Genomic DNA, 14717 nt, shown 5'->3' on the forward strand with positions numbered 1-14717 from the left:
TCCAGGCTCCCGGGCTTTATGTTCATCCACACTGCACCCTCTCCTGTAGATAACACTTTCCTCAAAGATGAAGAAATCTATACTGAAATGTCATTTTTTTTCTCCATTAAGACTGCTCACTGGGTGAGCACTGGGGAACAGTATTGGCCACTCTGACTTGAAGGACGTGCCTGCTTCTGCACTGGGCACTAACTGGGCTCTTTAGACATGAGAGAAACAACTTGCACAGCAGTACTTTGGGTTGTTGGGCTTTCAGATCACTAAAACAGGAAAGAGGAACTGTGGTATCTTTGCTTGATAGGGGACAAGATCTGTCCCCTTGGACAAAATTAACGTATAGTACTCTGGCTTAAGAAGAAGTGTACTTAAATATCAAATCTTAAAAAGTTAAGGTCAGGGCTGGAGAGATGGCTCAGCGGTTAAGAGCACTGGATGCTCTTCCAAAGGCCCTGAGTTCAATTCCCAGCAACCACATGGTGGCTCCCAACCATCTACATGGTCTGATTGCCCTCTTCTGGCCTGCAGGCATACAGAGCACTGTATACATAATAAATAAATAACTTTAAAAAAAAAAAGTTAAGGTCAGTGAACCATCGCTGTGAGGTCGCTGGCTGAATCTCCCATGCATGCGTCAAAGCAGCTCTGCACCTGCTCACCTGCATAAAGTACCCAGAGAGCAGCGCTTTCCTGATGTTCAGACTGTTTTCCTGGGAGCCAAAGGCAGGCTCCGCGTAGGGAAGCTCGATCCGCTTGATGATTTCCAGGAGTTCTGCTCGGATAGCGTCCGCCATCCTGAGAGCCGCACAGCTGAGGAAGTAATCCTGACACCACTTCTCCACACAGTCTAGGGGAGAACAAAAGGCTGCTCAGAAAGGACATGTTAGCCTTCTTTACGTTCTATCGAAGGTCATGTGAGTAGTAGGAGGGCGGTTAGAAGGCTCGCCAGTGGCTGTGGGATTGGCCACACCTGTAGCAGCTGCTGAGGTTTGGGAGCCCAGCAGACTGGAGATGGTGTGTTAGTGTCAGAAGCACATTTCCCATCGCCTGTGGCTGTGAAGAGGCACCGGAGGCTGCATTGGCATCTGCACTTCCTTCTCTGTACAGCTAGAGACCCAAAGCTAAATAAAGGGGAGCTGTTAGCATCTGCCCCTCTGATCATCCCATATTCATTTAGGAAGGACCTACCAGGGTGACCTGGGAGCTCATTCTGTCATATGTTAGCTCCTTGTCTACCCAAGGTGTAACATTTTAAATCCAAAATCAGTTGGAAGGTACTTTCTTGGCACCCATAATTGTGTCATGACTTAAGAATGGAGATGGCGTCATTTACCCTGTCCCGCCCACTTGCCCCACTCAGTACAAGAGTACATGCTGGGTCAGACACCATCACCCAGCCTGGTTCTCAAAAGCTGACCACTTTTCTCTCCGGTCCATTTAGAAACACACTCCCTGCTCTTGACATGATCCTATCACCTTGCAAACTGATCTCGAGATTTCCCCCCATCATTTCAAATACTCTTCACACCATGTTCTGGAGCAAAGAAGTCGAGGCTGCTGTGTGGGAGGCAGAGAGCCTACTGTGGGGAAGGGAGCTGATCTATTTCCAACCCCAACCCTGGAAGAGGTGCTGCCCGCTTCCCCAGCAGCGGGCCCTCTCCTGTGGCACTAGCTACCCACTGCAGTTTGGGAACACACAGGGCACTAGGAATGTCTGCTCCTTATCTTCCTCCCCTGACTCTGTGTCCCTGTGACTGTCCTTCAGGCCTGCTGCTTCTGACAGCTGACCAGAGTACTAAAGCTCCCCAAATCCAGACCTGCACCGTGACATGCTAGGCCTCTAAAAGGGCAGATAAAGTGCTGCCACTTGGCAATGGCCTGAGGTGCGTTTAGGGACCCAGTGCCATTCTGTTCAGGTGGCTGGTGGGACTATCAGAGAAGGGAGGCTGGCAAATAGTAATTCAAATATCTGAGCCTCATTTGGGAAGGGAGAGGGAACGGGAGGTGGTTTCTGGGGACCATGCTCACATACGTTCATTGGCAGAGGTCAGAACTGTGTCTTGGTAGGCCTTGTAGACGTTGATGAGTGTGAAGTGATCACCTTCGGGATGCAAGAACGTTTTCCAGCAAGTCACTGCAGCCTCCTCAGCACCATGAGGCACATGCAAAAAGCAACTGGGAGCTTTAAGATGTAAGAGGTCAAAGTCAGCACTGTGGAGGACACTTCATCCTGGCCCAGTGTGCCCGGGGGCAGGACCCCTGTCTATGAACCCACTCCTGACTTGGCTTCTGAATCAATACATGTTCTCAAAATTCTTGTTTACTTGGAAGCCAAAGAACTTGAGAGTGCGCTGTCTTAATTCTCTTTTTTGTGCATGTTGCTTTGCCAACAGTAGTCAGTACCCTGCTCATGTCTCAGTGGAAGCAGGGTGTCAGCGTGTCAAGGGGCCCAGCGGGTCAGACACAGGATTAAGGCTATGTTCAGATATGGCGCAGCATTTGGTCCATGCTGTTGTCAAAGAATATATGAAAATATAGAAGCCAGTAGCAGTGAAGCTGGCAGGAAACATAAAACCACACAGTTATTTGGGAAGCACTGTCTTGTGCCTTTTTTTTTAGTTTGCACTACATTAGTACTTTTGGTAAAAAACTGGGCACAGCCTTTTTAATTTTTACATTTAGGTAATTTTTAAATTTTCTATTTTGGGGGGAGAGGGAGGCTGGAGAGATGGTTCAGGTGTTAAGAGCACCGACTGCTCTTCCAGAATACCAGGGTTCAATTCCCAGCACCCACATGGTAGCTCACAACTATCTATAACTCCAGTTCCAGGGAATCTGACATGCTCACACAGACATACATGCAGGGAAAACACTAATGCACATAAAAATAAATAAATCATTAAAATTTTTTTCAATCTAAAATAATTTTCCCTTTTTTAGTCTATTAAAACATTTTACTAGCCAGGCATGGTGGCGCACGCCTGTAATCCCAGCACTCGGGAGGCAGAGGCAGGCGGATCTGTAGACCAGTCTGGTCTACAAAGTGAGAGTCTAGGACAGCCAAGGCTACACAGGGAAACCCTGTCTCGAAAAACAAAAACAAAAAACAAAACATTTTACTATAATCTGCCTGTCCCTATTGCATACTCTGTTTAAATCTATACGTGCTGTGGATTTCAGTACAAAAGAAGGGTTGTTAAGGAGTACCTGTTACCATGGCAGCTATGGTTAGCATTTCATCTACACAGTCAAATTCACAGGATGCTAAGATAGACTTTGAGAGCTGTGGATCCAGAGGAAACTCAGACATTATGATTCCAAACTCGGAGAGATTCCCATCGTTGTCCAGGGCTGCCAGGTAATCTAAATCTTCCAGAGCCTGCATCAGGCTTTCTGGGGCTAGGAGACAGAGCAGGGGAAAGGAGTTAGTGCTGCAAAGCTGAGGTGGAGCAGCAGGTAGTAATTTTTCATTTTTGTATAAAACAAGCAACCAATGAACAAAACCTGTGAAGCAAGAGGCAACAAGACACTGAGCCAGTAGTTTCTGAGGGGCTGACATGTAAGCATATGGCTGTCTAGGTAAGGGCCCTGAAGGAATAGCAGACTCTGCAGAGGACAGGCGATACAGTCCTGAGGGGTCAAAGATGAGACCCTGGTGACCTCACACCTCTCCTGATGAGGCAGCAATGCTCTAGGCAGTGTTACTGGAGAGAGCACACATGTGCTCTCACAGCACCCAGAGCAGAGCCTGCTCCCACCATCCCTCCATCCATCCCTCCATCCATCCGTCCATCCAGCCAGAGAGCCTGCTTGAGCACAGAATGCTGAACCATGTAAGCAGGCCCTGCACAAGCCTCCAAAGTATACCTAAGGGAAGACAAAAATATTCACTGCTCACTAAGGCAAAACACACATGGTCTAGAATCCAGTAAACAGGCATGAGAAGGGGAACAAAGAAGACAGAGTGGCCTAGAAGTCACCGAGAAAGCAGGAAACGCCAGATGTGGCTATCTGAGGTTACTACAGACAACTATGCCCATCCCTCACTTCTTTAGACTTAGATAACATGGGCACTACTACTATGTGTATTATAGCTATTCAACTTCCACAAAGAACTCCACTTAGTCTCTGTCCTTCTGGAACCAAGTTCTGTTAAATATGCCTTTTCACCCGTCTGCTACCTAGTATTCCAATGAAGGCTACACAGGGAAGCCAACTCCCACCACGCTACCTGAGGACTTAAGAGAGCGACCACCGGCTTTTCTTGGTCTCAGTCCTGGAGTGTACGTGGTGTGTGGGGGACGATGCCCACAGGCCGAACCTAAGAATAACTGAAGCTGCTTGTGCCTAATATTTTGTGTGACTGATGGAGAAAAAAAATGACTCGTTTGCTATATTTACACTCTGAACACTGAAGACAGCTGTCAAAAATTAAGGCACACTGAGAAACTCTACTGTTTATTCATAAGCTCTCATGTGATCAAATTTCCATATGGTCAGGAAGCCAGGAAAACTTTTAGAAAACACTAGTGTGGTCTGGGAGACACCAGTGCTGTCCTGCAGTCTTGCTGGGGGACAGCAGAGCAACTGAGGCAAGGAAGAGACCAGGAACAGAGGGTGTGAGCAGCCTGTGGAGAATGACACTCCACGGAGGCATGTGAAGTCACCTATTCTTTCTGATTTTTTTTTCCCCATCAAAATTTAATACTAAGTGGAATGGCTTTCTCTTTATCGCTGGGGACTTTGGGCCTGAGCATGCTGGTAAACACAAAACCCGGAGAGGCTGCAGTGCCAGGAAGGAAACTGACAGGTTCCTTAGAAAAGTTGTCCAAGAGTTCCATTAGAGAGCTGTGGGACCTGAGAGGGGACATCAGATGTGCCAGAGAAGGTGCAGGCAGCAGCTGCAGGAAGGAACATGGAGGATGCTTAAGCAGCACGGTGCTGGGAGGCTCATCCGGGAGCACTTACAGAGAGCAAGGCAGCTGTGCGATGAGCTGCAAGCTCTATGACAACTCCCCATAAGCATATGGCGTGACAGACACAGGTTCCCCAAGAACACTGACTACTCATTTTTATGTCCTGAAGTTGAGTTGGCTGCACAGACTTCAGACTATGCTCTTAGGCCCCATGCAAAGAGGCTTTCCTGGAGGTGGGAGGAGTATCATAAAGAGGGAACTGTTAAAGATCCTGGATGGCACAAGTGAGGGGCTCTAACACGTAACCCAACAGCACTCGATAATGCTACGTTATAAGACATCGCCCCAGTGCTGCCCATAAAACTCTGCTTAAGAATGGCAAGGCTAGCCAGGCGTGGTGGCGCACACCTTTAATCCCAGCACTCGGGAGGCAGAGGCAGGTGGATCTCTGTGAGTTCGAGGCCAGCCTGGTCTACGAAGCAAGTCCAGGACAGCCAAGGCTACACAGAGAGACCCTGTCTTGAAGAAAAAAAAAAAAAAAGAATGGCAGGACTTAGATGCGGTATCTTCACAGCAGTGTTCCCTGCATACAAACCATGGTAGACCATAAATGAATGCTGCCAAGGCAAGGCTTCCACATAGCCAAGCAGAGCAAGACTGCTTTATTCTGAAGGCAACTTCAAGAGGAGCAAAACAGACTTCTCCTCCTCCTCCTTCCTTCTTCCCTTCCTCCTCCTCCCCCTTCTCCTTCTTCTTTTGGTTTTTTCGAGACAGGGTTTCTCTGTGTAGCCCTGGCTGTCCTAGACTCACTTTGTAGGCCAGGCTGGCCTCGAACTCACAGCCATCTGCCTGCCTCTGCCTCCCATGTGCTGGGATTAGAGGTGTGCGCCACTACACCTGGCCTTTTTCTTTCTTTTCTTTTCTTTTTTAAATGTTTTATTTTATGCATAAGTGCTCTATCTGCATGTACACCTGCAGGCCAGAAGAGGGCATCAGATCCTAGGGTAGATGGTTGTGAGCCACCATGTGGTTGCTGGCAATTGAACTCAGGACCTCTGAAAAAGCAGACAGTGCTCTTAACCACTGAGCCATCTCTCCAGCTCCCCAAAACAGCCTTCGTGGGAGACATTCTTGTCAATGGCAACCTTGCTTCCTGTAGAATGTCACTACAAGTTCACAGGCATCCCTTACCACGATCACTCAGTTATCTGAGGGGCTGTAATCACAGCATTTCCTCACTGCTCAATGCATTTTATCTACAAAGAACCCCAAAGGAGCTCCCACATGTACCAGCAGAAGGGCTGGTCTTGAACAGGCCAAGTCCCTCTGTGGGGAGGGGCTGATGCAAGGCTGGCTGAGCAACAGCACCAGTTCCCTGAGGAGCTTTAGGCTGTGACAGCCTCACACAGCAGGCTTCCTCTGCCGTTCAAACGCATGCCCAAGGTCTATGAGATGGGAGGAAGCCGAGGCTGGCCTCTTCCCCTTGTGGGACACCTGTCGACTCAAATGCTTGGGGTATGTGTCGGGGTTGGGGTGAGGACGGGGCCTCTACCAGCCACGGCTTCTTTGCCATAACAACTTCTGCCTTACTTTTGGCCTCATTTGTCAAAATAACCCAGGAACAATTCCCTCCCAAGCCAACTGACATCATACAATTTCCCTTACAGGAAAAGGTTTTCAAATACAGCTACCCCTTGGAATGTTAGCAGAACCCTATGCCTCCTCTCGTCTGGGATGGGTAAGTACTTTCAGGTACAGATCAAGACAGGAAGTCTTTTGGTAAACAAGCCTCAAAGCCATAGTCAGGCCTTTTCCTTCAGCCATGCTCCTTGGCCTGTCTTAGCAGCAAAGGCAAAAGACTAGGGCTCCATCTATCACTTGACATGAAAAAGGTTTGAGGGAAGCTCCCCAACCACTAGCAGGGAACTGGTAGAAGCCATGCCATGAGCCTGACTCTCAGGTAATGGCTGCATCCAGACTTTTGGACACTCGAGGCTAAGAATGGCTGCTCAACTGAGCTTTGCTGGGCCCTGAGACCTCTCTCATGCCAGCTCAGCTCCTGCCTGTGACACAGAAGAAAGCACAAGTGGACCACAGACAACCACAGGCCCCCTCAGACCTCTCCTAACAAGCCACATCAGCACCTGGCCCAGTTAGGTCTCAGAGAGGACCAAGTAAGAAAGGAGCAGTGTTTGTCTCCACAAAAGGCTGTGCCTGCTCACACTGTTCTATAGAACTAGGCTGCTAGCCTTCCTCAGTGTTCCCCAGGATAAGACACTGTGACTAATAGCTCTTACCAAAGGACAACACCCCTGACAGACGTGCTGAGGGCTGCAGCCTTTTGCAGTGTAATTGGAAGTCTCCCCACCCTAGAGCATCTGAGACCAAGCTTCCGACAAGCAAGGTTTATCACTGTAGTAAGATGGCACTGCATTGCTATACCAAAACCACCCAGTGAGAAACAGGCCAAAGCAATGCATGGGGGACGGAAAGATGGCCAAGTGGAAGAGCACTGGCTGCTCTTCCAGAGGACCCTGGTTCGATTCCCAGCTCCTACATGGCAGCTCACAACCATCTGTAACTACATTCGCAAGGGATTTGATGTCTTCTTCTAGCCTCCAAAGTTACTACATACTTGGTGCACAGACCTACATGCAGGTAAAATACCCATACACATACAAATAATAAAATTAATTTTTTAAAATGCCCCAGGCTTTAAAATGGCTGCCCGGCAAGTGGCTTCTCTGACCATGAAGGGCTCTCTGTGCTGTCACTTGTCTTCTTTTCTTATGAAGGGGATGCTCACCATCCTCTCACTCTCAGTCCAACTTCAGTGCCTTGCGCTGCGGGCACTTGCAAGGTCCCCAGGCAGGCGTCCACTTGCACCAGTCCCAGGAAGGGGGAAGAGCTCATTGCAGGCACAGGCATAAACCCAGACTCCACACTTTCTGACAGTGCAGCAGGGAGACGTGGCCTTATGTTTCTGACCGCCTGTCTATCCCCACTAGCCCAGTCACAGTGGTGGCTCAGGGTGGGCTTCTCATACCAAGTCAGACTCCCTTCCTTGGGAGTTTTATATTTTACGCCAAGACAAATGGGGCCCTTCCCAGGAGTGAGCATACGTCACAAAGCACAGGCAGAGAGCCACTCAGCTCCTGCTCTGCACAGAAAGGAGAGAGCAGGGGACGAGTGGGCATGGAGGGCCAAGAGACAGAGATGAGAAGCAAACACCCAAGTATTCCTGAGGCACATCTTGGATTTTAAGAGACACTTCATTTCCTTACTCAGAACTCAGGCTCTGCTTTGCCAGATTGAGCTGGATGTCTGGCTCTGCCACAGTGAACTGTAATCCACATACCACAACACAAGGAGTCATCTAAAGTGACATTGGGGCTTAGGCAAGGTGAGGGCAAGAATCAGCCCGGGAGTAACAAAGGCGGGCTCTTAGGTAACTGTCTGTGTGTCAGCACCTACAGCAGTCACACACACTGCTCAGGAGGGGAGGGGCAAGTCAGGCTCTGTTACCTATGTCAGGACTGGGCCTCGCCTGCTGTGTCCACTGAAGCGACAGTGGACCGGGTGGAATCAGTTGAAGGATCAAGAGATGCGCTGGTTTTGATGGTGTGCACTCTACAAGCTTTGGGATGTTGGAAATGGGATTAAGAGCTTGGCTCTGAAGAGACAGGAAGGAACAGCTTCTATGACTGTGTCATAGGCCACAGTCCTAGAGCCTGGTGTTTGCAGGACCTTTTGCAAGATCCTCAGCACTTTCGCATCTGAATCTCTCGTGCTTGTATATTGAGGATTGGGTGTTGGGTCTCCATCTGCAGCATCTCCCTGGGAGTTATGCTCTGTCAGCACAGCTGACATGACTCCAAAAGGCCAAGGCCACTGGTCTCATTGGTATCTAGGAGGCCATCTTAGGGCACTGTGGTGACATCTCCTAATCACTGTGACTCGGTATCTGTTTGCATACCTGTGGGAAGTGCCTTCTGCAGTACAGGCAGGTAGCCTAGGGTTGGTTTTGTTTTGTTTGTTTTGTTTGTGTTTTTAGCTTACCTAGAAGTCACTCAGCCCTGCAATGCCAAGCATTTATTGAACCCAGTCACTTTTCTAAAGGACAAAAATAAATTAACTGACCTTAGCCGTGAAATAATTACTTTGATTGCTGTTTTATTAAAACTATTTCTATTCCATGCCTTTAGCTTCCTCCCCCCATTAAGTTTTTACTATCTGTAAGATGGCTTTCTGAATGTTCCCAAGGTGCTCCAATGGGTTTCATCTTGGGAATTGTTCTTGAAATGTCCCTCTTTGTGTATACACACACACACACACACACACACACACACACACACACACACACACACGGGGGGGGGGGGGAGATACGCAAACACACCCCTCTCTGAAGATGGTCTCTGCAGTACCTAGCAGTCAGGCCAGAGGATGGCTTAGTGGGAGATAAGCTTCCAGTACAAGCCTGACAGCCTGAACGCCACCCCTGGAATCCACATGGTAGAAGGAGAGATTGACGTCGTCCACAAATAAATGTAATAAAAAGAAATAACAACAATAAAACCCTAGCTATGGTCTTTGCAGGTGCAGTGGTTGAACAATTGCTTAGCTCTGGGCTGCTCTGGAGGCACATGCAGCATGCATCCTGCCTGTACAGAGGAGTCGCTATGCAAAGCTCCAGGTGCAGCTGTGATGGTTGAGCCAAGCTCGCAGGAGGCCCTCTCTCACGCTACACTTCTCTACAGATGGTTACACTTTAAGACCAATCTGTGTTTCAAAGGAGAATTCCGTTTTCAGTGTTTTACAGGCTTGCAGGCATCCTCACAAATGTCTCTGGGTATGTGACTATGTTGACAGAGATCCACATTCACTAATTCAGGAATCTTCTGATGAAAAATGTGCGCCTGAGCCTGTATGGGGCCATAGCAGAGCTGGACCCCTCTTTTTAATTGGCCTCTGCAACTATGAGTCCAGTTTCTGCATGAACCTTGTGTTTTCTTCAAGCCAAGTAGAAGTCTGAGTTGGGTACGGTTCATTTTTCTTCCTCTCTCTCTTCCTCTTCCTCCCTTTCTTCTTCTTCTTCTTCTTCTTCTTCTTCTTCTTCTTCTTCTTCTTCTTCTTCTTCTTCTTCTTCTTCTTCTTCTTCTTCTCTCTCTCCCCCTCTCTCCCTCCCTCCCTCTCCCGCTCTCTCCCCCTCTCTCTCTCCCCCTCTCCCTCCCCATGCCCCCTCCCTCCCTCCCTCTCCCTCTCTCTCTCTGACACAGGGTTTCATGTAGCCCAGGTTGCTGTGATCATGGGCATGCACCACCATGACTGCCTCTTGTTTTTCTTTTCACAATCCCAGAAATCCTGCTCATCCCCAAAACAGTTCTATCTGCTACAAGTAAAGGAATTTCTGAATGTGAGCACAGAGACGACCCTTGGCATAGGCTGGGGCACTCTGCCTGGTTTCTCTCCAAAGCCCTGTCTAGGTACCTTTGCCTTCCAAGGACAGCAACAGTCTCAGCGTTGCTCTGCTGAGGCACTCACATGGAGGAAGATCCTCAGGCAGCCAAGGAAAAGAAAAAAAGTCTAGATTTAGTTTTTCTAAAGAGAGATCCACACTGAGGGAATTCACTTAACTGCTGGCAGCCTGGTCATGCCAAGTCCATTTCCACATGGTTCATAGATCCTGAAAAGGGCAGAGAGCTTGCTGTGTTCATACGTTTCAATTATAAGCTGAAATAAATGCACTGGCCACAAGCATCTTCTATATTTTTTGTTTCCAAAATGATGAGTCAGAGTTCATCCACAGCTACATTTTCCCAAGCACAGCAGAAAACAGCTGTGTGTGTATTGTCAGGAGCCAAAAATAAATAGTGACTCTGACCCCTTTGTTCCCAGTTATCAGCTTGAAGCCTCACAGAGTAAGCGGCAGACAGGAGCCCCACAGAGAGCAGAGCAGAGATCCCAGGAGGGAGAGAGGGAGGGAAGGAGGGAGGGAGGGAGGGAGAGAGAGAGAGAGAGAGAGAGAGAGAGAGAGAGAGAGAGAGAGAGAGAGAGAGAGAGGAGGAGGAGGAGGAGGAGGAGGAGGAGGAGGAGAGACAGACAGAGACACAGAGAGACAGAGACAGCAGGGATCCCAAAGCCCAAGCACCTATTTCCTTTTAGGTACCTCTGATGTTTGATTACTTCAGAACCCTCTTGCAAGCCTGCTACTTCTAGTCCATCAAACATCCCCTCTCCTGAGCAGAGAGATGCTAAGGGCACCAAGACACGAGCAGTAGAGCTAGACGGGCAATGGAAACAGGTAAACTGCATGTGGGGCTGGCAGTGTAACTTAGAGGCAGGGTACCTGCCCAACACTCAGCCTCTAGGGCCCATCCCAACCATCATGAAAAAAGAAAGTCTGGTCTGGAATGTGGCTCAGGAGCAGAACACTCCCATGGCATGCTCGGGGCTCTGGGTTCAATCTCTAGCAACCACAAACTGTGAAAACAACAAAAAGATGAAAAGGTCATCTACAGGGGAGAATTTCTGCAAGGACTATTGCAGTAGATCCATCTGCGGCAAAAGCCAATCCATCTGAAGTCCAGAGGCCATCAGGTAGGAAGGAGGAAGGTGGATGACACTCCCACCCCTGGGTGTCTTCCTTAGGGCCAGTACAAGGTGAAGGAAGGCATGCATACAAGCCCAGGTTGCAGTTTCCATTTTAAACACTCCTACTTTGATGGCCTTCCTGCTGACTTATCTGTCTTACAAAATGTGACAAAGGACACAGACATCACAGATAGACTGTCATTTACTTCTAGGGTAAGCATTGAGGGAGATTTTAACCACTGGCCAAAAATAAAGTTAGCTTTTCATAAACAGAAGCAAAAACTAAGGTACTGATTGAAGAGCAACTGATTCTTTAAGTTAGAGCCCTTTCTTTATACGATGATGCAGGCATTTGCCTGCTTTTAGGAAGCTAAGCTCCAAGTCACAGAAGGAAGCGGGTTAGCGAAGCAGGGCCCTGCTCTGAGAGCCTCGTGTCTCCCTGGCTTCAGGAGCATGCTGGGCAGGGAAATGAGGAAGCCCCCTGGCTCTCTCTTTGGCTCCTGATTTATAGGCATCTGCTGCCCATGCTTGGCTGGACAAAGAGCACCAGAGACAAGAGGGTAATCACCCAGGAACCTTCCTCATCTCAGACACCAGCCACTGCCAGGGCACATGCCACCTGCTCCATCTTTGTGTTGCCTTGTGCCTAGTGACTCGGTTTCTCATCTGTAAAGTGGAGCAAAATAGCACCCAGCCACTGTGTTATTGTCTTACATGATTTAACACACCAGTAAACACATATAAACAGCCGAGTGTTCGGAGAACAAGTGAGGGCTTAGACAGATAAGACATGCAGACCATGGCTGCTGGCAGGCCTCCTTACCAGCTACCTGTTGACATGTCCAGTTGCCACCACCTCTCAGGCACAGTACCTAGAGCTGAGGAGGGATTTAACCCCACCCTGCCACACAGGCAGTATGCCAGCTGGGCATAAGGAGATAGCCACAGGCTGGCTTCCTTTTGAGCATATAGCAGTGCTCTGCCTTGGGCATGGGTGGCTGTGCCACTCAGGTAGCAGTCGCTTGGCCTAGGCATCACTGGCCTTTCTTTCCCTCAGTATTTCAGCTGAGGGGGCAGGACAAAGCGAGGGCCAGAAGGCTCTGTAAACCTCCAGAAGAAACTGCTCAGATTAGGATCAAAACACCTCAGTCTTGCTTCAGGAGCTTCCCCACCCTGACATGTTTGACCTCAACTGCAAAGGGGTGAGAGCTGAGTGGGTCCCCCAGGTGCTCAGATGTCTCATGAGGAGCACGCCACGCCACGCCACTGGAAATGTCTCTTACCTTCTGTTCATCTTGCCCGTACACACCAGTGCTCCACTGTCCCCCTATACTGGCCACTCATTCTGGGCTGGGGAAAATGGCTCAGTGGGTCAAGTGTTTACTGCACAAGAACGAGGAGCCGACTACAGATCCCAGCGTCCATATGCATGGCCAGGCTCCTGGTGCCATCTGAATCTCAGGGCCCGGTGAGAGGGAGGGGAAGAGCTGGGAGAATCCCAGGGGCTTGCTTGCTGGCCAGCCAGTCTAGCCACTCAGAGAGCTCTAGGTTCAAGGACAGACCCTGTCTCAAAAATGAAGGTAAAGAGCGATACAGAAAAACACCTGACACTAACTTTTGGCCCTTCTGCTGGCTAATCTTATGTCAACTTGACACAAGCTAGAGTTATCTGAAAGGAGGGAACCTCAACTGGAAAAATGCCTTCATAAGATCCAGCTGTAGGGCATTTCCTTAATAAGCGATTGATGAGGGAGACCCCACCCAGAGGGCCCAGCCCATCGTGGGTAGTGCCATCCCTGGGCTGGTGGTCCTGAGGTCTATAAGAAAGCAGGCTGAGCAAGCCATGAGGAGCAAGTCAGTAAGCAGCATCCCTCCAGGGCCTGTGCAGCAACTTCTGCATCCAGGTCCCCCTGTCCTGCTTGAGTTCTTGTCCTGACTTCCTTCAATGATGAAAAGAGATCTAGAAGTGTAAGCCAAATAAATCCTCCACAGTTTGCTTTTGGTCATGGTGTTTCATCAATAGCAATAATGATGAAGTCAGCCCTCACACCCACACTGCCTGCCCCCATATACAACTAGGTTTTTGTGCTTTTAAATGTTCAGATAATTCCTGCCTGTGATGGTGAAAAGGTATCAGCACTGGCCAAAACCCATGCTGGCTTACAGTAACAGATGCCACATGCTCTCAGGTGCCACGGCAGGAAGAAGAAAACCTGAATGTAAGGCTACCTGGCCTGTTCATGAAGTCGCAGCGGCCCAGGCCCGCGATGTCCACCCTCTTCATGAAGAGCACCATGCTGGTCAGGTTGGCTTCCTGCATCTCTGCTGGCTTAAGCGGCCTCATGTCTTTGGAGGCAAATTCTTCAGTGTACAGACAGAAAAGTTTTCCTTTAAAAAGCCAAGAGAAATGGCTTCAGTGTTGCTGTGGCATGCCAGAAGAACTCTACACTGAAGCTACTGTGCCTACCACACTACCTGAGGGAGAAGACCCGAGGAGCTGCTTCCGGATCTCCGCTTGGCTTTGGCTGATGGGCTGTAGGACGCGGGAGTTGGCTCTGATTCGGGGGCTGTATACCTTTAACAGAAGCACAGTGTGTCAGCTCCCGGAGACTCAGTGCAGTCACCCACCTCCACCCAAGGTGACCGCCCTGCAGCATGGCCCCATGGAAATGCTGTCAGACTCTTTTTCTTTGGTTGGTGTCTACCACACACCACAGATAGGAAACTGCAAGGGCCTTAACAGATGGGCTGATAAGTTGCCTGCTTCCACTGCGCTTCTGTCACTACGGACTTTAGTATCACAGTGAACTGCCACTGCTCAGAGCCCCACACTGGTGAATTGGGGACACCTGCCCCCATGCTACTGACAGAAAGAGTTTCCATTCAACAGGGCTGTACTGCTCTGATGTTTTGTTTAGACTGAGTGGTACCTCAGTGGGCCTACATTTGTGACACACAGTGTGGGGTTTTCTGGGTAGCACCCCTACTATAAATGCCACACAGCACTAATAGTTACTCTTGCTCTTGCCTGTGGCTTAGAAGGGCAAGTGACAGCCTGTGCTCTAGGAACAGTGAAGCAACTGAAGTAACGTGACTCTAACAAGCCACGTGTGGCAGCGAGGCTAAGATCCCAGAATTCGGAGGCTGAGCCAGGCAGGCCATAGGGCGAGATCCTGGCTCAAAACAGATTTCCTCCAACTTGTTTCGAGGGAG

General features: G+C 49.3%; 1 protein-coding gene across 1 annotated transcript in view; it reads right to left on the reverse strand.

The window, feature by feature from the left end:
* The window catches only part of Dhx32 (DEAH-box helicase 32 (putative)), a 37832-nt gene that overhangs the window by 1924 nt on the left and 21191 nt on the right, over positions 1 to 14717 (reverse strand). The window contains exons 5-9 of the mRNA XM_051145471.1: positions 13980 to 14079; positions 13734 to 13892; positions 3205 to 3396; positions 2030 to 2179; positions 657 to 844 (exon numbers count right to left, since the gene is read on the reverse strand). Coding sequence (XP_051001428.1) covers positions 657 to 844; positions 2030 to 2179; positions 3205 to 3396; positions 13734 to 13892; positions 13980 to 14079 — 789 coding nt within the window. The remainder of the gene's footprint in view (positions 1 to 656; positions 845 to 2029; positions 2180 to 3204; positions 3397 to 13733; positions 13893 to 13979; positions 14080 to 14717) is intronic.

Source organism: Acomys russatus, chromosome 5, assembly GCF_903995435.1.
Source record: "Acomys russatus chromosome 5, mAcoRus1.1, whole genome shotgun sequence".
Lineage (NCBI taxonomy): Eukaryota > Metazoa > Chordata > Mammalia > Rodentia > Muridae > Acomys > Acomys russatus.